This window comes from Rhinolophus sinicus, linkage group LG14 (assembly GCF_036562045.2).
Source record: "Rhinolophus sinicus isolate RSC01 linkage group LG14, ASM3656204v1, whole genome shotgun sequence".
In the NCBI taxonomy this organism is placed as follows: Eukaryota; Metazoa; Chordata; class Mammalia; order Chiroptera; family Rhinolophidae; genus Rhinolophus; species Rhinolophus sinicus.
In genome coordinates this window covers 21,353,215-21,378,581 of record NC_133763.1, presented here as the reverse complement: position 1 = coordinate 21,378,581, position 25,367 = coordinate 21,353,215, and the positions used below count along the sequence as shown (strand labels likewise).

At 38.6% G+C, this 25,367-nt stretch overlaps 1 protein-coding gene across 2 annotated transcripts in view; it reads left to right on the top strand.

The window, feature by feature from the left end:
* Positions 1-25,367, top strand: part of LYN (LYN proto-oncogene, Src family tyrosine kinase) — a 115,565-nt gene that overhangs the window by 49,599 nt on the left and 40,599 nt on the right. Inside the window, exons 2-10 of one of the 2 annotated variants that reach the window (XM_019711060.2) lie at positions 2,244-2,317; positions 5,345-5,390; positions 6,230-6,335; positions 7,852-7,950; positions 8,070-8,173; positions 8,697-8,846; positions 9,835-9,987; positions 21,679-21,861; positions 23,699-23,775. In XM_019711060.2, the coding sequence (XP_019566619.2) occupies positions 2,249-2,317; positions 5,345-5,390; positions 6,230-6,335; positions 7,852-7,950; positions 8,070-8,173; positions 8,697-8,846; positions 9,835-9,987; positions 21,679-21,861; positions 23,699-23,775 (987 nt within the window). In that variant the 5' untranslated portion in view covers positions 2,244-2,248. Of the gene's footprint in view, positions 1-2,243; positions 2,381-5,344; positions 5,391-6,229; positions 6,336-7,851; positions 7,951-8,069; positions 8,174-8,696; positions 8,847-9,834; positions 9,988-21,678; positions 21,862-23,698; positions 23,776-25,367 lie in introns of both variants that reach the window. The other variant, XM_019711059.2, reaches the window with a different exon arrangement.

Sequence of the window (25,367 nt, the reverse complement as noted above, 5' to 3'; positions counted from 1 at the left end):
ACCAGAAATAAACCAGTATATAATGGAATGTAGGTCGTAATAAGAAAGATAAGACTGTAAAGCATGGGGAATGGGCAGAGCGGAGATCTTTTCAATCGGGTGGACCAGTGAAGATCTGTCTGGGGGACGGGGTAACATTTGTGTCCAGGTCTGGAAAACAGAGAGCTAGAGAGGCGAGAGAGAAGGAGAAAGGGAGGGAAAGGGCGAGGGAGGCAAGGCGACTGGGGGAAAGCGATGGGGCAGCCCCGGCCCTGGTGTGGTTCCTGTGCCCTGTGCGCGGAGCGGACCAGCCTGGGCCCCTCCCCTCGAGCTCGCTGTGCGTTCTGCGGTCCGCGCCGAGAGGCCTTCCCAGTCCGTATTCCCTCATTTGTACAGCACTGCTTCTTGGAGGGCGGGATGGGAAGAGGCGGGTTGGAACTGGTAAAAAAAAGAGCTCGCCTGTTTATTTACAGATGAACTCCAAAATCCATCTCGCTTATTTCCAAATCAACTTTAAAAACCATTTTCATTTTAGAAACGTTAGCATATGAAAAAAAATGTGCTGTTTTGAATGAAAGAAGTACTTGCTTCCCCTTTATTTTGGGAACTACAGCTGGCTAGTTTCAGAAAGAGGTGTGACGGTCCTTCAGAGGCTTCTACCTCAGCTAATGAAGTGATAAACAAGTTGAAGGGCCAACTGGAAGCCTGCAGGACAAAATGCAAAAATGCACAGATGGGCTGTGGCAGCAGTTAAGAGAGAGCCTCTTGAGATTTCTTAGAACAGTTCCTCCCCCAGGAGGTATCCCCTAATTCGCACTACTCCCCCTTCCCCGAACTCTTAATCATCTCCCTCTCCTCTAAAGTTTCAGGCAGTGGTAGCCAAATTCTGCTTCAAAATTACATAGATCACATGGGAGCACCCTGCCCCCACTGGGCCCCCAGAGAATTTCCTGGAAAGAGTCCAGGGAATCTGTTCTGTTGAGTCTACGTGATTCTCGTGTTCCTTCAGGTTTGGGAACCACTTGCCCTATAGGACCTTTTAATGGAGTTCTTAACACATTTTGTTTTGTTTTCAACGTACAGATTTGACTGAATCTATACTGTAAGACATGAAATCATATCTGATTTCAATTTTTAAAATCATCTTTTTAGTCCCCAGGGTGCTTTGTGTGGTGCTGTACACATCCTCGTATCAATTAAATAAACAAATAAGAATTTAGCATTTAGAAGGATGATTATGTCCCTCTGCACTGGTCCAGCACAAGCCCCCTTCTGTCCACTGTTCTTCCTCTGAAGTTGTATGCACAATCATGGCTTGCTGATGCCATCATTTGTGCCTCTGGCTTTGCCATCTCTCCTCGTTTCCGCGCTCATGTATCTTACTGGGAAGCCTACTGGATTTGATCATTTGGATATTCCTACAAGCATCTTTTCTTCCATATCTGTGTCTCCTCCATTCCAATGTGACCACCACCATTTCTCCAAGCCCCAAGCTACATTCAGTTGGAGCCAGGTTCTGTGCATTCTAGTTCATAATCATGTTTGCCTTTGAAGCCTTAAGCCCCATCATTTCACCTTGCACATTGTGTCATTCATCTTGGGGGGTGGGAGGACAAACAAACAAATGGCTCAGCTTTGCACCCAAGCCCAATTCCTGGCCTTTCTTACCTGCTCTTTGGCTACAGGGTTTTACATTACAGAACTAGTTCCCTGAAGGGATCAACTTGAACTAGTTCCTAAAGGGGTTAGATTGTACTAGTTATCACAGGGTGAGTACTTTTCATGTGAAGTTCCTTCTTCCTGGAATCCCTTTACTGACTTTGCCACCTGGCTGACATCACTTCCATTTTGACTCACAGAGCATTTCCTTCAGGATGCTTCCCCTGACCACCGCCTTTTCCTCTTGCCTGAGTTAGATGTCTTTTCCTAGGTCCGGTGCATCTTCTATCGTTGACTCTCCACTGTACTGTAAATTTAATTCACACATCTTTACCACAAGAATATGAGCATCTGTAGAGCAGGATTACGTCTTGCTGACTTAATGTTGATGCTCAATAAATACTTGTTGAAAGAATGAATGAACAAATGAATATATAAGCAAACTGGTCTGTGAGCAATATCCATATTTGAGTTTGTTAAACTAGCTAAGATAAAAAAATAAAAGGATATATATTTTTTTTATTCCTCATTAATGGAGAGATTTTGGTGGCTTGAAGCCAGTTCTAGAATGGTAAAACAATGTCAATGCTTTTCTATTCCAACAGGAAATATGGGATGTATAAAATCAAAAAGGAAAGACAATGTGAATGACGATGGAGTAGATTTGAAGACGCAACCAGTACGTAATACTGACCGAACTATTTATGTGAGAGATCCAACGTCCAATAAACAACAAAGGCCAGTAAGTAGATAGTCTCAGGGGAGAATTCCCACAGCAGGATGAAAGCATGGCTGCGTAATTTAAACACCAAATCTGTAACATGTGCATGCAAAAATCACATCAGTTACTTTGGCCTCAATTTTTTATGTGCTTTGTAACTTAATCCGTTAAAGAGCTTGTGACTATTTGAGGGATAACCAGGGCATTTTAAAATAAAGTGGCCTTTGATCACCTTCTAATATGTAGAGAAAGTCATCTTTCCTAGCACTGGTGTGAATACCCACTCTTTATATATAAAGATATACATGTCTATCTGAGCTTGTGTGAACTTAGAATAGATAGTGAGATTAGTGCAATGGTCTAGAAGCAGAAAGAAATGCTGCATTCAATTCAGAAGCTAAAATAGGTGCTAATACGACCTTTGGCATATCATACTTTATTCGATCTTGTCATTCTTCAATTAATGAATAATAGTACAGATAATTAAATTATCATGACTTATTGTAATTAAAAGATTAAAAAACAACAACACACACACACACACAGCTAATTCTTCCTGCTAACCTTGGGCAAATATCTGTACCAGAAATGTTACATGAGTGATGTGCTATTTGATGCATTTGAGAAAACTTGGCACAGGAAGAACTACTATCACATTTCATGGAAAAGAGGAACAGAGCTTTGCATAACTACAACCTTAAATGCACTTTATCTCAGATATATCTTTTCCATCAATTCTCTCACTATATATATGTATATTATTCCGTAGCTTGGTTTTAATGGAATTCTTCAGCATTTAAGCTGGAAACAGCTTATTCCAGGTTAGCCCAAATGCCTTTGTTAAGTGTTTTTATAGTTTCTCTTGTTTGATATGTTTTTAAATGCCTCAGCATTCTAGAAGTATATTATTGTTGTCAAGCCCTTCAGCCAGCCCTTACCCCCACTGTTCTCCATTATCCTACAGGTATAACATATGTCAAAGTCTCATGTCATCATTGAATTTGATAAGTGATTATTGACCTTCTTACAAAGAAGTGGAGATGAAGAGTGAATATGTTGTACATGATGTTTCTGGATAAATTAATATTGTAATTTTATATTGAAACTCAAAATGTATAAGATTATTGACAGCTTTAATAATTTAGTGATAAATACATATATATTTTTAAATTATATAAATAGGTATAGATATAGAATATATATTATATAAATAGGATTAGGAGAAAGTAAAATGATACAAGGAATTGGAGTCACAAATAGTTTTCTTATTATAGACTTCAAAAGTCTCATGAAAAGGACTTGGCTTTTTTGGGATCACATATACCAGATTTTACATTCTTTAAAACTCATTTATTTTAAATGATGAATGAAGATACTCTTTATTCAAGAAAGCAAAGGAAAATAGTACAAATGTACACACCATTTTTCCTCTTGTTAAAAGTAAAGGACATTAAAAATTAATTTAGAAAGCAGAAGTAGTAAATATGTTTGAAATCTTTCAATTCCTATATTTTAGTTTGTGCCTTCTGTGGTTACAGATGCCCTTGTTTCACCAGCCAGTTAGTTTGGCCTTATTCCATGGCCATAGATGACATTCTCAACTCTGGCCAGATGTGCCAAAATGCACGGCCTGGATTGATTAGAGAGGAGCTCTGATGAGAGGGTGAGGCTGAACTGATGCAAATTCAACAACACTCTAAGGAAAAGACATTTTAAAGAAAAAGAGGGGCGCTAGATCAGTTGCATATATGTGTTTCGTTCTTATAAAAATATATTAAAACATTTGTAAACCAAGGACTCTTTGATATCTGAAAATCATCACCTTTCAAAATTATTTAATTAGTTTCTCATCTTCTAATTATTTCCTCTAAGTCATTTAAAATTGATCATACATACTAATTATGCAAATCTAAATGATTAAAAAAAATAGTATAAAATTCTTGAAGTAAGTATTGAAGGGATAATACAGATCCATGATTTTTCTGATATCAGAAAATATAGTTATTCCCCCTTCCCCCCAATCTTTGGAGATTTTATGGGCTAACTTTCATCATAAATTTAAATTTCAGTACAAACTGTTTTGGTCCCATTTCCTTAAATCACTTTAATCAAAGAGAAAGGTTACATGGTTTGTGAGTATAGGTCTCTGACAGTACCTTCCGTAAAAGGGTCCTAGAGGTCTTTTACATCCTCCTCACTGTCACTGACAGAAAAAAAAAAATTGATTTAAAAGGTAATTGAGGTGGCCTTTTGCGTCACCAGACCACCCTTCCTAATAATTCACCTTCAACTAAAATAAAAAGGAATGACTTGTGTCCCCATGATGGAATAAGGGTCAGCCATAAAAAGCCTGGATGAGTTAGAACTTGTTCTCAGGGCTGGGGACAGAGCCGGGAGGTCTAGGAAACATGGAGATCAGCAGTTCTGGACTGGGGTGGCAGTTCCACAACATCCCCAGGGCTTCAGATCACTTCTGTCTTTGCTTTGCTGTCTCTGGTACCTGGTTTCTATGGTTGCTGAGACTCCAACCTTTACCTACCTGGAAGGCAAAGCAAAAGACCAGCCAGCCCCAAAGCGCCACACAACCGTTTTGTTTTATAGATACACTCTTTCCCTCCATCTGCATAGAATGGTAGAGAATTTGGAAGCATAGTCATTTCGCTGGGCAAACTGCCTCCCAAATAATATTAGGGCTCTATTACCCAATAAGATGGAGAGTGATGACTGGGTGAGCATCTAGCAGCCCCTGCCCAGAGCCCTGTTCTTTTCCTGCTGCCACAGGCAAATGATCGCTTTTAGAAGGAAGAGCCATGTAGGTCGGGACACAGCTCTACAGAATTTTTTCTCTGTACTCCTCTTCTTTCTGGCTTAATAAATTAGCAAATATAAGCCTCATTTGTTACAGTTAGAAAAATGATATAACATACAACAGGAACGTAAGAAAAGCTAAACAAAAAATTTTTTCTAACAAATATTCTCTCCTAGGTTACAGAGTCTCAGCTTTTACCAGGACAGAGGTTTCAAACTAAAGGTATGTTTTCATAGCAGCATGGTGGTTTCTCTTCTTTACTGTTAGAGACACTAGCAAAAGTAGTTGTCCTGGGTGTCTTTATTTATTTATTTATTTATTTATTTTTGTAGAAAAATACACATACCATAAAATTTATCATTTTAACCATTTTAAGTGTACAGTTCAATGGCATTAAGTACATTCACATTGTTGTGCAACTATTACCACCATCCATCTCCAGAACTTTTTCATCATCCTAAACTAAAACTCTATACCCATTAAACACTAACTCCCATCCCTCCTCCTCCCAACCCCTAGCAACGACCATTCTACTTTCTATCTCTATGAGTTTGATACTCTAGGTGCCCCATATAAGTGGAATCATACAGTATTTGTCCATTTGTGATGGTCTTATTTCACTGAGCATAATATATTCAAGGTTCATCCATGTTGTAGCCAGTGTCAGATTTTCCTTTTTAAGGCTGAATAATATTCCATTGTATATAGGCCACCTTTTGTTTATCCATTTCATTTGTCACTGGACACTTGATTGTTTCCTCCTCTTAGCTATTATGGACAGTGCTGCTATGAACGTGGGTGTACCATTCCTTAAATATAGAGTTGGAATTAATTACAGTTGTAGGTCTGTATTTGCGATAAATACTGCACACAGTGTGCACAGCATGGTACCCACCCTACACCATGTGGGCCCTGAGCACCACTAGGAGAGAACACATGCCATTATTTCAGTCGCCCCTCTTTTCAGTGTATCATCTCATCCTTTGTGACCAATGAGGATATGTTAAAATGTTTCTGCTGATGGGTTCTTAAAGGGTTTTATTTGCGTCCTTCTTTTTTAGATCCAGATGAACAAGGAGACATTGTGGTAGCCTTGTACCCCTATGATGGCATCCACCCAGACGACTTGTCTTTCAGGAAAGGAGAGAAGATGAAAGTCCTGGAGGAGTAAGTACCAGGCACTCTGCACCTGCTGCCCTTTCCCCAGGTCCCTGTTGTTTTGCTTCCAGGGCACAGCATAGCCCAATTCCCCTCTTGTGGGTGCGAGGCCTCCCAGCCTCCTTGCTGCAGGAGGGCTAGGAGTGGAAGGAATAGGGCCAAAGGAATTTTCCTCTGAAGTTTGCCTGTGAGTAGTCTCCAGAAGGTTTCCCTTTGAAGACAGAAAACAGGTTCTTTCTTATCCATCTGTGCCATGTTAAGTAGTTTGGGTGTGTGTGGAATTTGCATGTGTTTTAATGCCATTTTTATTTAGTTATATTCCTCAAATTCAGACTGGGTTTATGGGTACAAATGGATTGATTTGGCTCTCTGCTGAAGCAGCAGTCATCTTGGAAAAGCCCTTACTCAGCAGTGTGGTACTTCTGTGAAGACATTTGGATGTCATCATTTCCTTGACCCTGTCCGTGCTGTCTCACAGACCTGTGACCCTGTTCAGACTACAGGGGTTGAGAACAGTACCGAGAATAAGGAACTCCAAGTGTCTTACTTCTCGCTTGCTTTTCCTACTGATCTTGCATACATTGTCACCCTGGCTTGCCAAGCAGGGTTAGAGGAGGGAGACTCCTTATTAACTATAAAGTGTTAAGTGGTTGAGAGCAGTTACGTTTACAGGCTGAGCATGAGCTTGGGCCTAATCCTGGCCCTGCCACTTATAGCTGTGTGACCTTGACAAGTCACTTCAATTGAATACCTTAGTTTCTTCCCTTATGAAATGGGAACGACAGTGCCTCCATCATAGGTTGATGTGAGGATTCCATGCCTGCATGCCTATGGATACACATAGTATAGGCACAGAGAGGCACGGATCACTTTCACTTGTAGTTGTCCTTCTCTGGCAGACAAGGATCCCGTCTGCATGTGGGAATTTGAAGGGGAACATAATTGAGCCTCCTAGGGACCCATCCATTCTTCCCTCTGTCACTGCTCCAGCCTCCTCCTCAGCTCCATGCTGAGGGCAAGAGTGATGAGGGGTACCGGTTAGGAATTATTTTATGGTTTTCTATTTTTTTCCCATGGTGTCCATCTGTGGAAACTACATGTTTTAACAAAGGAGTTTATAGCATAGGAACTATGGCTCATTATTCCCTTGACTTCCATTCCTATTAAGAATCTTAAGTCATTTTTTAGATATCCTGGGGGGGAAATTACAAACATTTTGGTTCTGCAGGATGGGAACCATTGTCACCAACTCTTGTTTGTGCAGAGCTGAGCACAGTGACTCACAAGTTGTGAGGCTGTTTTCCTTTCTCTCTCTCTCTCTCTCTCTGTGTCTCCTTCTTTCTGCTTCAGTCTCTGAACGTATTTCTATTTCAGCAAGAGGAGTGAATTTTCTCACTGGATTCTGAGGTTCCAGGGATCTTCCCCACCCTCCCTCACTCCCCAAAACAACCACCTTTAGATAATTGCTGTTGTAGTTCTTGAGTCATTGGACCACACACACTTTTGATGTGAGTTCCTATTCCAGGCATGGAGAGTGGTGGAAAGCTAAATCCCTTTCAACAAAGAGAGAAGGTTTCATCCCCAGCAACTACGTAGCCAAAGTCAACACCTTGGAAACAGAAGAGTGAGTTCTTACATGTTATCTTTCATGGTTTTGTTTGCTGCATTAGATTTCTTGTTTATTCTTTATATTTTTCTTTCCCTGGAGCATAACACCCATGAACTGTTAAAATGTCTTCTCAGGTGGTTTTTCAAGGATATAACTAGGAAAGATGCAGAAAGGCAGCTTTTGGCCCCAGGGAACAGCCCTGGAGCTTTTCTCATCAGAGAAAGTGAAACATTGAAAGGTAAGAAGTGGCTTAAGGCTTCTTATAAAATGCACTTTAGGAAATCATTCTTAGAAACTATTCTAGAATTCTTTTAAAAAAAGGATATGCTGTGTTCTGGTAGTGAAAGTTTTATGGTTTGATAACAAACTCAAATTATTAGTTTTCTTACTAAAAGTAACATAGAAAACAGACATAATTATGACCATTCCTCACCATGCTTTATGTTTGCTGAGTCTCTTACATTATTATTTAGAGTAAATCTTGAAATTTTAAGGGAAAGGAAATCAAAATAACTTTTCAATTCAGCAAGATTTAAAAAATTATCATAAAGAAGGAAAATGGCACGTTCGTAAACTTCATAGCAAACGTGCTAGCCTCTTTTACCAAGTAGACTTTCTTTAGGACTTGGAAAATTATATATGTGCATACTTAATTTATATTTTGCATATTTTATGGCAACATGTGTACTATGGTATTGTATAATGCAGATCTTACTTGTAAGATATAGGTGTAATCTTTCCTTGTACTTTTTCCCCATCAGGAAGCTACTCTCTGTCTGTCAGAGATTATGACCCAGTGCATGGTGATGTTATTAAGCACTACAAAATTAGAAGTCTGGACAATGGGGGTTATTACATCTCTCCAAGAATCACTTTTCCTTGTATCAGCGACATGATTAAGCATTACCAAAGTAAGTAAAAACTAAAGGTCGGACCAGACAAAATATGTTTATTATGGTAAATATATGTTGTCAAACTTGTTTATATTAAAATTTTGTATTTATATTTTTATTCATATTTCTTTGGGATAAGTCGGAGGATCATATTTTATAATTGATTCTAAATTCATCTATAATTAAATATACATTCAAAGTCAGATTTGATCTTTGTGAATAATTATTGCAGTCCTTCGTACCTAGTCCCTGCTGTTTAACAGCTGGTATTTCAGAATTATGAAGAGAAAAATGAATATTATTTTCACATACTGCATATTTTTACAACACCAGAATATTTAGAAGTGGCATGTCATTGGTCCTGTGTCACCAGTGCCACTCTTCCAGCCCCATTAAACTGAACCCATGGCTAGCCTTTAGGTTTATTCCCAGTGTGATTGAAGTCTGTTGTAGTGGTGGCTGTTGTTACTGCTTATTTCTACAACCTGCTCGAAGGGAACACGCATCATAGATTTGCTTAGGCCCCAAAATATGGAGAGAGCAAGTTGCCCCAGATTTTGTGGAATCCTCCTCCCTCTCTGTCATCCCCATTCACATATTCGTTCAGCATGTGTGTTGAGTGCTTGTTATGTTCTGGCCCTGCTCTGTTCCCCTGGTGACGTGACCAAGCCTCTGCTATTGTGCCCTAATGAGTTTATATGGGCTCAGCAATCTGAAATTACATTTTAAGTGTGACAGCCTGTCAGCCTTTGTTTATCTGCTTGTTATATTTTTTTGTTTTGTTTTAATAGATTAGCCAGACTAATGAATAAAATCAAGTATGTTTTAAATTGTCTTCCATTCAAGAGTTTCAAAAGTCATGATTACAAAAAAGGTACCCCCATAAGCATATTAGGTTCATGACTTTCGCAAGTTGGAAATAACACTAATAGTCGAAACTTCTCTATAGATACTGGTAAAATACAAAGCATGATGTTTTTAACCTTTATTTCCTCTTTCAAATTAGAGCAGTCAGATGGCTTGTGCAGAAGATTGGAGAAGGTATGCATTAGTCCCAAACCACAAAAGCCATGGGATAAAGATGCCTGGGAAATCCCACGGGAATCCATTAAATTGGTGAAGAAGCTCGGTGCTGGACAGTTTGGGGAAGTCTGGATGGGTGAGTGTGTGGCCTTGGAGCCAGAGTCCACTCTGGAGGCGACGACAGGAAACATAAGGGCTCAAGCCAATTGCTATCACTTTTCTCAGCTAAATACTTAATTGTGTCAGAAGCATCACTTCTTTTGTTTTTCTCTGTCTACCTGGCACCAATAACTGACCTGCAAAATTATTTCATTAGATTCTTCCTCTTCCTTGTGACTTAGTAATTCTTTTTTAGAATGAACGTCTCTGAGGAAGAGGGCAGTGGGTATTTATCTTAACTGTTCTGTCTCCACTTTCATGATTCTCTCATTACCAGAGTCTCTGGACACACATTATAAGTACAGGAAATTTGCTTCTATCTCAGGGGAAGGTGCTCTTGGTTACCATCCTTGGTAGTGGGTGTAAGGAAGCCTCACATTTATTGCAATTTCTCACCAAGAAAGTTTCTAAAGATGTTCCAGGTGCCATCATTAATGAACCGTTTCTTACCATTAAGAAATGGCTGGCAAAATCATGGCAATGGCTTTCTCCAGGGGATTTCTTTTACTTGTCTATCTTTTCTAAAGTTTTTATAGTGAATGTGAGTTTCTTTTGTGATATAATACACTCCCCCCCCCCCCTTTTGTAAAGCATCATGTTATCTTCATGGTTCTAACTGAAAATGCAGTTACTTCTGGAAAGGATAACATGCTACGTCATAAACATCTTACTGGATCAGTCTTTCTGTGCCAGCTTTGTGTGTGTGAAAGCAAACATGATTTCTGAAGAGAAGAAGGGGTGGACAGCTTTTGAAAACTGTCCAGCCCCAGCTGAGCAGAAACTAAAGCCTTGTCCAGCCTGTTGCAGTCACGTGGTCAGTTTACTTCCTGATCCCAGGGTTTATGAGGGAGAGGGTTTCCTCTAAAATCTTGGCCCCTGGGATCCCAGCTTTGCCCATTTTTTCCTGGTGGCCCTACTTTAGCTGGAGTGTCTTTTAAATACGGCAGATAGCAACCCAGCATGTAATTAATTCTTGCTGCACTGTAAGTGTGAGCATATTTACAGAATTCAGGTAAATTATAATTACACACCTTACATTCTTCATTGGGTTGGCACATTTCAGAACAGTCTACAGTGCATATTAGGCATTCTATTTCCATTCCAAACAGCAGATTCATAGGCTGAGCGCTCCCTCGCTCTAGATGTGGTCTTTTTTCATTCACGCTCTGTTGCCTAAGTCATATATTATCCTCCTCCCTTCTCTAGCTGCTCTGTTTTTTTTGAGGTAAAATGCATGTAATATAAAATCAGTCATTTTAAGGTGAACAATTCAGTGACATTTGCTACATTCACATTGTTGTACAACCACCACCTCTATCTGGTTCCAAAATGTTTTTATCATCCCCCAAAAGAAACACTGTATCCATTAAGTAGTCACTCCCCATGTCCTCCCCACTCAGTCCCTGGCAACCACCATTCTATTTTCTGTCTCTATGAATTTGACCAAGTACTTCATATAAGTGAAAGTGTATAGTATTTGTCCTTTTGTGACTGTCTTATTTCACTTAGCATTATGTCTTCAAGGTTCATCCATGCCGTACCATGTCTCAGAATTCCATTCTGATTTAAGTTCTGAATAATACTCCATTGTATGGATACACCACAGTTTGTTTACCCATTAATCTGTTGATGGACCTTTGGGTTGTTTCCACCATTTGACTATTATGATTAATACCGCTATGAACATTCACGTATGAATTATTGTCTGGATAAATGTTTTAATTTCTCCTGAGTATATACATTCTTTTAGGAGTGAAATTCCTGGGTCATATGGTGAGTCAACATTTAACTTTTTGAGGAAACATCAAGCTATTAGCTGCTCATTTAAAAAAAAAATGCTGCCTTCTTTTTTTCCCCTTGAGGTATTTGTATTTATTTCTTAATACATATTTTTCAAATCCACAAAGTAGGGGCAGGAGTAATAGTATAATAAACATTGTATACCCTTCATCTAGATTCACCAGTTAATATTTTGCAATATTTGCTTTATATTTTTTATACATACACATACACATACACATACACATACATATTTTATTATTGTTGTTGAACCACTTGAGAGTAAGTTGGCGACGTGATGCCCCCTAAATACGTAGCATGTGTCTCCTCAGAGCAGGGCCATTACCTTACACAATAATGATGACATTAAAGAAATTTAACATTGATACATGCTATTATCTAATATAAAGTCTATATTCAAATTTCACAAATTATCTCAATAATGTCCTTATAGCTCTCTAGAATCATATATTTGCATTTAGTTGACATATTTTCAGTCTCCTTTAATCTGAAACAATTCCTCAGCCCATCTTCATCTTTATGATACTGACATTTTGTATAATACAGGTCAGTTTTGTAGAATGCCCCTCATTTTTTATTTATTTATTTATTTTTTATGTTTACTGTGTTTTGGCTCAGGTTGTGTCTCTGTGCATGGATAGTACTAAGCGACGCTGTATCCTCAGTGCATCCGTCAGTAGACACAGAATATTTGTTGGTGATTTCATTTCCTTTTGATTTTTAGGAGGTCCACCAGATTTCTCCATTTTAAATGTTACTTTTTAATTCCCTTTTGTAATTAAATAATAATCTGTGGGGATGTTCTTTATGATTGTGTAACTATCCTGTGCTCCAAAAGAACTTCCCCCAGATGGTTTCAGCATTATCTGCTCATTTTGAATTCTCTTCCCTCTCGGAAGCTGTAACTTCTTTAAAAAGCTGCAACCGTCCTTGTCCGCCTCCCACACTCCCCTGACCATGTCTCCTCCAGCCCCACTGGCTCACCTTGGTAACCAGGGGCTCTGCCTTCTCTCCGGCCTCCTCTTTGCAGCTTTATCTCTTTATTTGAGAGTATTGGCAGGAAAATACATGTTCACAATTACATTTAATTGTCCTCCAGGTCTCTGAGTCCATCTGAGTGCGCTTTCCTTTCTGTATTTACCATAACTTTGAGTGGGGAGGAGATGACTAAGTATGGAGGGGGAGGAAGAAGAATGGGAGGAGGAGAGAAAACAAGGCCCCAGCTCTACTGTGTCCACAGGCCCCCTTCTATAGGACATGCACCCTTTACATACATTTTCATCAATTACCTCATGTACTCGCTGTAATATCACTATAAGAATTAACGTCATCATTTGAGAAATGAGGACACTGACAACCAGAGAAACAACTTGCCCCAAATCATTCAAGGCAGTGAAAAAGCCAGCTGCTCTGGCATCCCAGAGACCTGGACTTGCTTGCTAAACTATCTACAAGTTAATTTAAGGTCCCTATCCTCAGTTTCCTCATCATTAAAATGGACAAAATTCTCATCAGTTGCTGAACGGAAAAATGAGATTGTGTAGCCGATGTTTCCTACAGAGTCTAGCTCTGTGCACTGTTTTTTACTATTTTCATTTTACAGTATTTGACTATAGGCTCTGGAAGCTATATTTCAATGGATTTCCCCCACTTTTAATCATAAATTTAAAATACAAATACTATAGTTAGACCTTCCTATGGATATTTTCCAACAAAGGAATTGCTTATCTGTCATGAAGGGACAAATAGAGGGAGCTTAACTGGGTGTACTCGTTGGCTCTAAAAGTGTAGCCCTGCATATGAAGTGATGGTTTGGAGTTTTGTGCCAACCTCCTCATGTTCAGTTGTGAAGCCATGATTAAGACATCACATTATGTGCTATTGACACCCGAGAGATAAGAGATGAGATCTGCTGGTCTGGGAGTTATCACTTTGACTTTGAGGAGGAAGAGATTATGACAGTCCTCCTGTGCCTTCTTAAAATTTTCTTGAGGGCTACTAGTGAGTAGAATGGTAAGTTTTTTACCAGCTGCAAGATGGTGGCGCGCACAGGTGCCACTTGCCAACCCAACTCGTCCATGCCAAAGACACTGATGAGGGTGTGAGCTGGTGTTAAAGCAAGAGCAAGGTAGTGGCGGGGGTGGGTGGGGGGCACACGACTGAATAGACCTGCTCACAGCATAGTTCTGTCATGAGTGGCTGAAGCCTGAGCTGAAATTGTCACCTGGAGCTCAAGCACATTCGTCCTTTCTGGGATTGAGAAAACCTCTTTGATTCCAATTCTAGATACATTAAATTCTCCTGCCTGTTTCTCACCCTTTCCTGTTCATGGGCTTCCAATGGGCCACATGCTAAGTGTTCACACTGATTTTAGCACTTTTATTTAGCATGTACCCAGGGGGTGCCTGGGAGAAACCAAGATTTAGAAGAGGGGAGAATGAGGCATTGGAAAATATGTACCGTATTTTGCCCTGTATAATGTGCTCCCGTGCATAATGCACACCCACGTTTTTGGCCCAAACTTTCAGGGAAAAAAATCTTTCATTTTAATATTTTAATTCAAATTTTTATTTGTTTACATTTAGGCGCTTGTTTTTTTGTATTATAAAGGAATTTTAGCATTTATTTTTTAATATGTTATGGTACAAGAAATTTTATGTACTGGTAACAAATTTATGGTATTTGCACATCATAGAAGACCAGGAACTTTACATCATTGCAAGTTTGTGGTAAGTTCAACAAAACCGATTATCGTATTCCAGGGTACTATTTTGCAAACGGATATCATTATTGATTTCTAGAGTTACACTTTTAACTCATAAACATAAATAAAAAAACTTAAAACATTTATATAGATACGGAATTAGTACTACCCATGTATAATGAGCATGCTTATTTTTGTCTCACAAATTTGGGCAGAAAAATGTGCATTATACACAGCAAAATATGGTAATTGTTTTCTCCAGAATGTTACTTTCTATTTAAACTGTTTGAAAGCGGGTAAAATCTTGTTATAGTTTATCATTTGAGCAGATTTGCTAATAATGTTTTTTGTGTGTGGTAAATACACATAACATAAAATTTACCATCTTAACGAATTTTCAGGGTACAGTTCAGTACTGTTATGGACATTCACTGTATAACCAACTTCCAAAACTCTTTTCAACTTGCAAAACTGAGACTGTATACTCTTCAAACAACTGTCCTTTCCTGCATCTTCCCAGCCCCTGTCAACCATCATTCTGCTTCTGTCACTGTAAATGTGACTACTCTAGGTACCTCACAGAAGTGAATTCATATAGTGTTTGTCTTTTTGTGTGTGACTGACTTATTTCATTTAGCATAATGTCTTTCAGTTTCATCCATGTTGTAGCATGTGTCAGAATTTCCTTCCTTTTTAAGGCCAAATAATATTCAATTTTTGTTTATTAATTCATCCATCGATGGGTACTTAGGTTGCTTCCACCTTTTGGAAATTGTGTGCTGCTATGAATATGAGTGCACAAATATCTTTGAGACCCTGCTTCCAATTTTCTTGGGTATATGCCCAGAAATGGGATTGCTAGATCATTTGGCAATTCTATGTTTAAAATTTTTGAAGAACTGCCATACTGTACAATTATGGCTACACCCTTGTACATTCCCATCAACAGCGCACAAGGATTTCAGTTTCACCATATCCTCACCAACACTTGCTGTTTTCTGGTGGGTTTATTTTTGTTTTTGTTTTATAATAGCCATCCTAATGAGCATGAGGTGGTGTCTCATTGTGGTTTTGATTTGCATTTTCCTAATGATTAGTGATGTTGAACATCTTTTCATGTGTTTATTGGCCTCTGTATATCTTCTTTGGAGAAATGTCTATTCAAGTACTTTGCTCACTTTTTAATTGGGTTATTTGTTTGATTTTCCAGCAATGTTTTAACAGAGAGAAGCAGCAGAGGCTCACCTGAAATGGGGTTATGATAGAACCTAGCTTTGTAGGGATGGTGTAAGATTGAATGAGATGATGCAGGCAAGTTCTTAGCCCAGTCAACAACATTCAAGGGACCCTCGTTACTGTGAAATACTTAATTTTATTATAAAGAAAATATGGTAACAGTAGACCAAGGACTATGAAAGAAAGGGGAGAAATCATCCAGGATTTCCCCACTCAACACAAGTTGTTTCTTGTTTTTTTTTACTTAATCTTTTTATTTTGAAATGATTATAGAGTCACATGCAATTGTAAAAAATAATACAGAAATAAAAGCATGTATCCACACAAACTTGTACATGAATGTTCATAGTAGCATTATTCATGATAGCCAAAGAGTGTAAACAACCCAAATGCCCATCAATTGATGACTCAGTAAACAAAATGTGATGAAGCCATACAATGGAATATTATTTAACAATAAAAAGAAATAAAGTACTGACACATGCTACAACATGGATGACCTTTGGAAACACTGTTAAATGAAAAAAGCCAGACATACATTATAAGGACCACGTATTATCTGATGCCATTTATACAAAACGTCTATAATAGATAAATCTGTAGAGACAAAGTAGATGAGTGATTGCCTCAGGTGGGGGAATGGAGGCTGGGGGAGTGACTGTTAATGGGTATGAGGTTTCTTTGGAGGGTGATGAAAATGTTCCAATAATTTATTATAGTGATGGTTCCACAACTCTGAATGTACAAAAACCAATGAAATTTATACTTTAACTGAGTAAATGGTATAGTATATGAATTATATTTCAAAAAGCTATCATATATATAAAAGAAATAATACAAAGAGATCCCGCGTAACCTTTAGGGGGAAAAATCCCAGTTTCTCCCAATAGTAACATCTTGCAAAACTATTATAATATCACTGCCAGGATATTGACAGTTATAGTTGTTTGTTTTTTAATTGGGCTTTTATCTTTCTAGTCTTGTATTAAAGAAAGGAGAGAAGAAAGGGAGCGAGGGAGGAATGGAGCGATGGAGGGAGGGAAGAAGAGAAAGGAGGAAGGGAAGGAACGAACAAAGGAAGGAAAAGAAAGACAAAGAAGAAAAAAAATAGAAAACTTTGACCCGGGGTCTTTTCCAGATACGGTTCTGTAAATTTAGCTATCAGTCAGGGAGCTCCTCCTTAGCTATTGAAATAACATCAATATGTTGAATGCATTTATCAGAGAAATACTGAGAATAAAAGAAAAACAGTGATTATTGATGTTATGCTACAATTTAGAGGTTAGAAGATGCCCCCCACCCATGTGTGTTTGTGCGTCTCATTCTGACTGTCCAAGGGCTGGTATAACAGCAAAGTCTGTGCAATTTAGAGCTGCCAGAAATTATCTTGTATTTCTCAAGACGATAAGCAGGCTAATTTTTCTCATTGACAGAAAAAGAACAACAAATTAAATATTATATCACTATTAACCAAGTAAGTTAATATTTTTATGAAGCATGTGAATGGTTCATATACTACCAGTCACATTTTATGGTCTGAATTTTTTTGTTCTGAAATACAGTGAACAAATACTAGGAAGTGACCTGTTCTGGGGGCTCAGGATAGAAGGGGTTGGATTAAAGAAAGAGGAGTTTCTCAAGCTGTTTCCTCTTGGTGTGGTGATCCTCTTGACACATGGCTTGGTGACATCTTTTCCTCCATGGATTGTTGAACTCCAAGGGAACTGATTGATCAGTGAAGCTAAGGATGATGTTTTCTGTTACCCCTTGGTCTATGCAGAAGGTTTGTGAAAAAAAGGAAACTTGTTTTGAATTGAATTTTGCTTGATAAATTTTCATTCGAGCCAACTGCACTGAAATTAATCACCAACCAACTTCCAAAATCAACTACTTGCATCTTTTTAAAACCAGCCTCCATAGGTGCTTTTTCTCAAGTTAGTCACACTTGCACAATTTGAACTTTCTCAAATTGTCACATCAGTTTTCTTTAACTGTGGGAAAGTGGCACTCCACAAGAAAATCTGTACTGCTTTCAAAAGATTTTTTTAAAATCACTTTTCATCTGCCAACTCAAGTCTCTGACTAGGTGAATTGAACCTGCACACTACCGGGGAACATCTTGGTAAAGTCCAATTTGATCCTTAGTGCTGAATAAAAATCATGATGAAAACCTGCCCTATTGTTTAAATGTCACCTCCCTAAGATACCATTAAATGGAAGCTGCTGCCACTCTTGGGCTGTTTGACACAGCTGTTTTATTCACTGTTCATCTCAAACTCCTTATCAGCATTTTAAATATCTTTAGCCACTGCAATATTTCCTGATAACTTTCCCTCCTACCCTTGGAAAGCATTTTTTCTTCACCCATAATTTTATGTTATGTAAAAATCTCAATGAGTTCCATTGCTTTTATGACATAGGAGAATAGTTTGGGTTCTTTCTCGTTTATTGCTATGTAATATCACAAGCAGACAGAAAAGTGTGTACAACCCAAATATTCAACATCACAAATAATTGCAAAATGAAAACTTGTGTGGTGACCACTGAGATCATACAATGGAAACTTGCCAGCACCCAGAAACCCCCACTTATCCCTTTCCAGTCACAGCCACGCCTGTCCTCCAAAGGCAACAGGTTTTCTGATCTTTGTGATAAGGTCCTGGCTTTTCTTTAATAGTTTTGCTACTTTTGTATGTGGGGGTATGCATCCCCAAATAATAGAGTTCAGTTTTGCTGGTTTCTGAACTTTACACAAATGAATCAGAGCAAATGTACCCTTTTATTATGTCGTGCCTCTTTTATTCAACATTATGTTTGTGAAATTCATTCATGTTTTTGGATGTAGCTACAGTTCATTCATCCTCATTACTATATAGTATTGTGTTGAATTTATGTTCAAGATGTACAACAATTTATTCATTGATTTCACTATTTATTGATAGAGTTGCTCTTGGGTTTTGGCTACTTTGAACAACGCTGCTAAACATTTCTGTGCTGCTGCGAGGGTACATGAGTTTCTCTAGGGCGACCAGGTCAGCATTTGCTGGATCATAAAAGTCTGGCTCTAAATACTGCAAACTTAATTTCTTAAGTGCTTGTCCCAGTTTAGACTCTCACCAGCAATGTACCGGAGGCCCAGGTCGGCACAGCCCTTGTGCGTGTGTGCGTGGGGACGGGGTTGGGGTAGACACTCAAAATAATTGCACTTAAAAGGAGGCTGCTTTATCAACATTCTTCATTGGCCCCGTGGGGATATTTTTAAAGACAGAAGAAGCTTTACAATTGAATTTCAGTGGTGCTCAAAAAGAGTACAAAAAAGGCCTAGGGGAGCCACCCCAGTTGGTCTACTGAGAGACATGTGCTCACCAGCACTCTAATTTTTGTCAAGCTGGGTGGTGGTTTCTACCTATGGCTTCATTTAGGCATTTCTGTGATTACTAATAAGATTGAGTTCCTCCCATATGTTTATTAGTTATTGGGATTTTTTCTTTTTGAAATGCTCATCCAAGCCTTTGCCTATTTTTCTTATTGATATGTAGGAATTCTTCATATATTCTAGACACTAGTTTTGGTCAGTTACATGTATCAGAGAAAGTGTATTTTCTTGCTATGCTTTGCCACAGATATATTCATGTAACTGAGTTCTTATTTATAAACTTTTACACAAATTTATAATGAAATCTTCTTGATTCAAATGCAACATTAAAAGACGTATTGGTGGCATTTACCTTAAATTTACTCTTAAGAGCCATAAGAAAGGTTATATTGTTTGTAATTATGCATTTAGATAGCAAAACAATTTAATATATTTATAATTCCATTTTGTGTAATTGTAGCTTTTGAAAATGACAGTTTTTTGGTCAGTTTTCTATTATTTCCTTATCCATAATTCTGACACTTATAGCATTCTTCATTTTGCTGTAGGTCACTGCAGGCTACTAAGTACAAATCAAAGTGAGATATGAAAGGAAAAGTTTTAACAGAGAAAACAGTATTAATGATCAGAAGAAAAATTGTTAACTATGGTTGACTGTTGGCTATAAACTAATACTTTTTTGTTTGCCCATTTGGTGGAGTGGAAGTAGAAATAATTTATTTTCCTTTTAAAAATAATTCTTTTTGGTTAAAAAAAAAAGATGCATACAGTAGTCCTCCTTAACCTACAGGGGATATGTTCCAAGACCCTCAGTGGATGCCTGAAACCGTGGATAGTACCGAACTCTACATATACTATGTTTTCTTCCCATCCACACATAACTTTTCACTTAAAAGAAACAATTTACGGCTTCTCCTTGGCATAGCCGAATTGCCCGCATCACTATTCTTGCACTTTGGGGTAATATTAAATAAAATAAGGATGACTTGAACACACAAGCACTGCCATACCAGAGCAGTCAATCTGATAACCAAGATGGTTACTAATTGGCTAACAGGCTTACAGTGTGCACAGCGTGGAGACACTGGACAAAGGGACAGTTAACGTTGGAGCAGATTTGGGGACAGCATGAGATTTCATCAGGCTACTAGAGCAGTGCACAGTTTAAAATTTATGAATTGTTTAGTTCAAAAATGTAACATTTTTGAATCTTGGTTGACTGTGGTAACTGAAATTGCAGAAAGTAAACTACAGATAAGGGGGAACTACTGTGCTCATTCACAAATTTAATCAAACTAGAACAAAAGAATGTAAAAGTTACCCCAAATTTGACTACCCAGAGGTTATCATTGTTGATGTTTCACTGAGCATGATTCCAGTCATCACAGATAATTATGTGGCCTAAAAATGGGGACGAGACACTATACATTAACCTTTCTTAGAGTTGTATTTTTCTTAGGGCAGCTACTAGAAAGCTGTAACACACCAGGTAGAGGTAACGCACAAGCTCATAACCAGCAGCCACTCCCTCCTCATCTTCCCCCCCACCCCTTCTAAAAGAAACAGAGGAAAGAAAAGGAGAATGTGTTTATCTATATTTCTGCTTTGCCAAAAACACTGAGAAAAGGTTTTCCCAGAGGAAAATCAGGCTCAGAATTAAGCACATAATTGCGGCACATCTCAAAAAAGTGGTGCCTTGGGGGCCTCTGTTAAGGAGCCAGTATTTCCCCAAGTGTGCTCCATGGGGTGTGAAAAGGTACATGAAACAGTGTTGTGTGGTCAAGAAAGTGTGGGAAATGCTGAGGTTAGCCAAGTCAGAGGTTTCTTTACTGAAGAGCTCTCCATACTTCTGCTGCATCTCCTGGGTGGGGGAAGGGTGTGGCAGGCAGTGGTTCCCAGACTTCAGCACAGAGCCCTTTGCTTGGGTGGACAATCACCCAAGTCCATTTCTCTTCGAAAACTTTGGGAAATGCTTATTTGACTCTAGTATGTTATAGTTTAAAGTTCGTATATATAAATAATTTTTAAGTGCAAAGCTTTTTCTCCGATTATAAAAATAATATATATTCACTATAGAATATTTGCTAAACAGTTAAAGGTATGGTGAACAAAATTAAAATCACCCATAATTGCACCATTGGAGATAGCCAGTATTTGGTGTATTTTTGCGTATTTTCTTTCAGAAAATGTGTGTGTGTGTGTGTGTGTGTGTGTAGAACTTTGGTGTGTGTGTTTTGTTTTGTTTTTTATCTTGGATAGAGAACATTTCATTAATTAGAGGAAAATCTTAGTCCCTATGATGTAATGCATATAACGTTTTTAAAAAACTGTTGCTTTATAAAAACCTTTTGATTTTGGAATAATTTTAGATTTTTTTATAAAAATGGCACAGAGAATTCCCATATACCCTTCACTCAGCCTCCCCTAATGTTAACACTATACAGAATTTTATATGTTTGATTCTATCTGTAACTAAATTTTCTTCTAACTCTGCATGAAGTTTTTGGATTTTCAATTTGATACAGCATGCCCTCCCTTCTTCTTTCTTCTAGGTTACTATAATAATAGTACCAAAGTGGCTGTAAAAACCCTGAAACCAGGCACTATGTCTGTGCAAGCATTCCTGGAAGAAGCAAACCTCATGAAGACCCTTCAACACGACAAGCTGGTGAGGCTCTATGCAGTGGTCACCAGAGAGGAGCCCATCTATATCATCACGGAGTACATGGCCAAGGGTGAGCTCCCTCCGCCCCCCACCCCCAAAGCCTAGTGCTGTTAAAACGCTTACACCTCAAAAAGTAAAATGTCTAGATGTTCCAGTAATACTCAATTCTAATTATAAAGCAGTGTGCTCACCACCGAAAAATCAGAAAATATGGGAAAACAAAACATTTTCATAAACCACCCCCTCATAAGTAATCCATGTTATAAAATTAATAAATAGTCTTCCTACTTTCTCTGCATTTATCTCCATATTTATATTATCCCTAAGAATAGTATCCAATACCTACTAGGCCCCCAGTAAATATTTGTCAAATAAATAAATAAATGTTTTACATAAGAGTATTTTTATTACATATTTAAAATGTGAGTTCTCAGAATCCTAAAACTGGTTTGTTTTCCTCTTTAGCATTATCTAAATGTTCAGAGTGTCGCTTCAAAATGTTAACATTTTTAAAACTTGTTGAGGTTGAATTCCTCCATCACCATAGAATCATTGAAGAAGAGGTTTTAAGCAACCATCTTTTCTCCTGTTGTTTTCACCATCAGATAAAAAGGTTTGAATCGCCATCCTTCTTCCTTCAGTTCAGTAGAGATACTAATAAACTGCCAAATAATTTTTAAAAAATCTTCAGAAGGAATGAAGGAAGAGAAAAAATATAAGCAATAATCCAGAATTAACCATCATCTCATGCATAATGGAGATTATAATGTGATGCCATAGTTGAACAGGTTAGAAAGATGAATATTTTCTTAATATATGTTAATACTTCAGAATATTGGTCACTCAGAGTCCTTTCAATAAAGAACATTGTTCTTCTTTTTTCGTAAAAGGAAAAAAAAAGAAAGACCTAGCCCATATGCCTTAGGTTGCTATAGTTCAGATACCAGTCTCACGATTACACACTTAGTAGTTCAGTAAATACTGGTTGAATTAATTAACTAATAGTATTCTTAATCATAAATGTAAATAGGAGTTTCTCCTGATAATAATGCCTAACCTTAATTGAGCATTTACTATATACCACTGTTCACGATGCTTTCCCTTGGTGATCTCACTCAATCTTTCCAGCAATTTGAGGGCTAAGTACCATTGTTCTGTGTTGTGAATAAGGTAGAAGAATGTTTATGGGGCACTTATTACCTGCCAAGCGCCATGGCACATGCTTTAATCCATCCTCACAAGGACTCTGATATATCTACTAGGACATGTCCACTTTCCGGGGACTTAGACCAGGCAAATAGCTTGCCCAAGGCTGCCCTCAAGTTAGCACTTTAAAGGGGAAAAGCAGGTCTTAGAGATGAAGCCATAGGAAGCAGGAGAGCACACTCCCTTTTAGGTAGGTCTAACTTTTTTTCAAGCACAGCTTGGTCATCAAATACTCACTGAGTACGTAGGGTATATGCCGAGTTCTGTGCTTTTGCTGGACACAGATAGGAGCCAAGCTAGCTGAGTACCTGCTAAGGGCAGGCCGCTGTGGTGATTTGCTGGTTTTTGTCTCAGAGAAGCTCTGAAGCTCAGGTGGCTGCAGTAAATGTATCTTGGGGGCAGGCACACAGTGCTCTGAAATGCATTGCTCTCAGACACCTGTAGTGTAGCAAGAAAAACTGTGTCTACCATCACCCTTTCTTACCTGGAACACAGGTGCATTTCACATCAGGTCAAAGGTAACAGGTTAGAGTTTGCTTGGGTTTGACCAACCTCAGGAAAAGGCACTATGACCATACAGAATTGCAAAGCCAGTCGTTTTGTGGGGTTACTCCCCACATAGTAATGATCATTTTAATTTTATTTGGACTTTTTTTCTTTTATATTTGAGCTACACTAACTTGTTCCTCCTCTATCAACAGGCAGTTTGCTGGATTTCCTGAAGAGCGATGAAGGGGGCAAAGTGCTACTTCCAAAGCTAATTGACTTTTCTGCTCAGGTGGAGTATGAAAAAACCAGTCTGCATGTAAATTTGCAAAGACCTCCCTGCTTTAGAATCACAATGAAATTATTGTTCCAGAAGAAGGCATTTCCTTTGAATGCTTCCCAGAAGCAGTTATGAGCATACTTCCTTAGAGACAGTACTGGGTGTTTCACAGAGAATGTGGATGCATGTGTCATTTTGACTTGGATGCCATTTTTAATACAAGTCAATCTCTATATTTATATTCATGTCTGCACAAGTGATAGAAACAGTGTAGCTGAATTGATCACTTGGCCCTGCCCTGCATGTTGGAGAAGTTATTCCATGCAGTGTAAGCACAGCACCTTCTAAATGATGCCTATGTATCTAAATTACTGATGCAATGTTCTGATACATTTAAGTCCTCAGGGTTCTTGAAACAAAAGAACAATATTACTTTCCTATTCTACCCCCTTTGAGTCCTTCTCGTTGTGCATGTCTTTAAGGCACTGAGAAATATTCATTTATAATATATCTAGAATTAGCCCAGAAGTTGCAAATTTGTTTACATTGTAATCACATTTCCAGAAGTGTATTTAAGAGCAGAGGTAAATTACTCAGAAATCCAGCAATGTGCCTGGTATATCAAGGAAGTACACATGTGAATGATTCCAGCTACTGACTTTGAATAGTTTCATTGTGTTGGTTAGTTATGTTCAGTAATTTGTTTGTTTCTCATTGTTGGTTCATGTTGGGAAGGCTACATACCATAAAACCCAAGTAGCACAAGCGATTTCCCGAAGTTCTTTATGATCTTCATTTTTTCTTACTCCCATTTCTTCCTCAGACCCTCTTTTAGTTGGGAAATTGATAAGGCCTTTCTGGGAGATGAGATCAAAGGAATGAGGGAGTACATTCAAGTAAGGTAGGATCAGAACACATACTCTGTAATCCAATATTGTGGGCAGAGCTGGAGTTCAACATCCAGAGACTGGAATTTGTGTCGTAGCTCGGCCACTCAATAGCCATGACATTTTCAGGAAGCCCTTTGCCTCTTTGGGTTAGTTTATTCATCTATCCAGTGGGAATGGGAATGCCTACTTTAAGGAGATGATGTTGCGAGTCCAATCACATGAATTGGTCTGGATACAAGCACTTCAGGGCCTGTTTGTGGAAGCTGAGGAAATCCTCTGGGTGACTCTCCTTATCGTTCAGCAAAGGTATGGGATGACGTCATCCCGCTCAGCCCTCATCTCACCTTCCAGAACTTGGTGAGTTTAGTAAGTTCCTTATCCAAGTAGGAAATTCAAATGTCATCTGGGACTCCACTATCTAACATGGAAAGAAGCACAATTGCTGTGATACAAATGGAGGAAGGGAAGGGTCCAGCAGCCCTGACTTTTTACCCCTCCGCTCAAATTCTCCAGGCGGGCTCCCTAGAGTCTCTATGGGACTGCCAGGGTCTCAGGACCACACTTTGAAAACCATTGCTCTGCAATAGGAGGAAAAATGACTGATGGGTGCAGCTCTTGATCCTATGCAGATAGGGAGTCAGGAAATGGAGAAAGCGGGAGTCTGATAAACTCGTGTCACACTCGGCACAGCTAAATGAGTGTGGTGATTTGGGC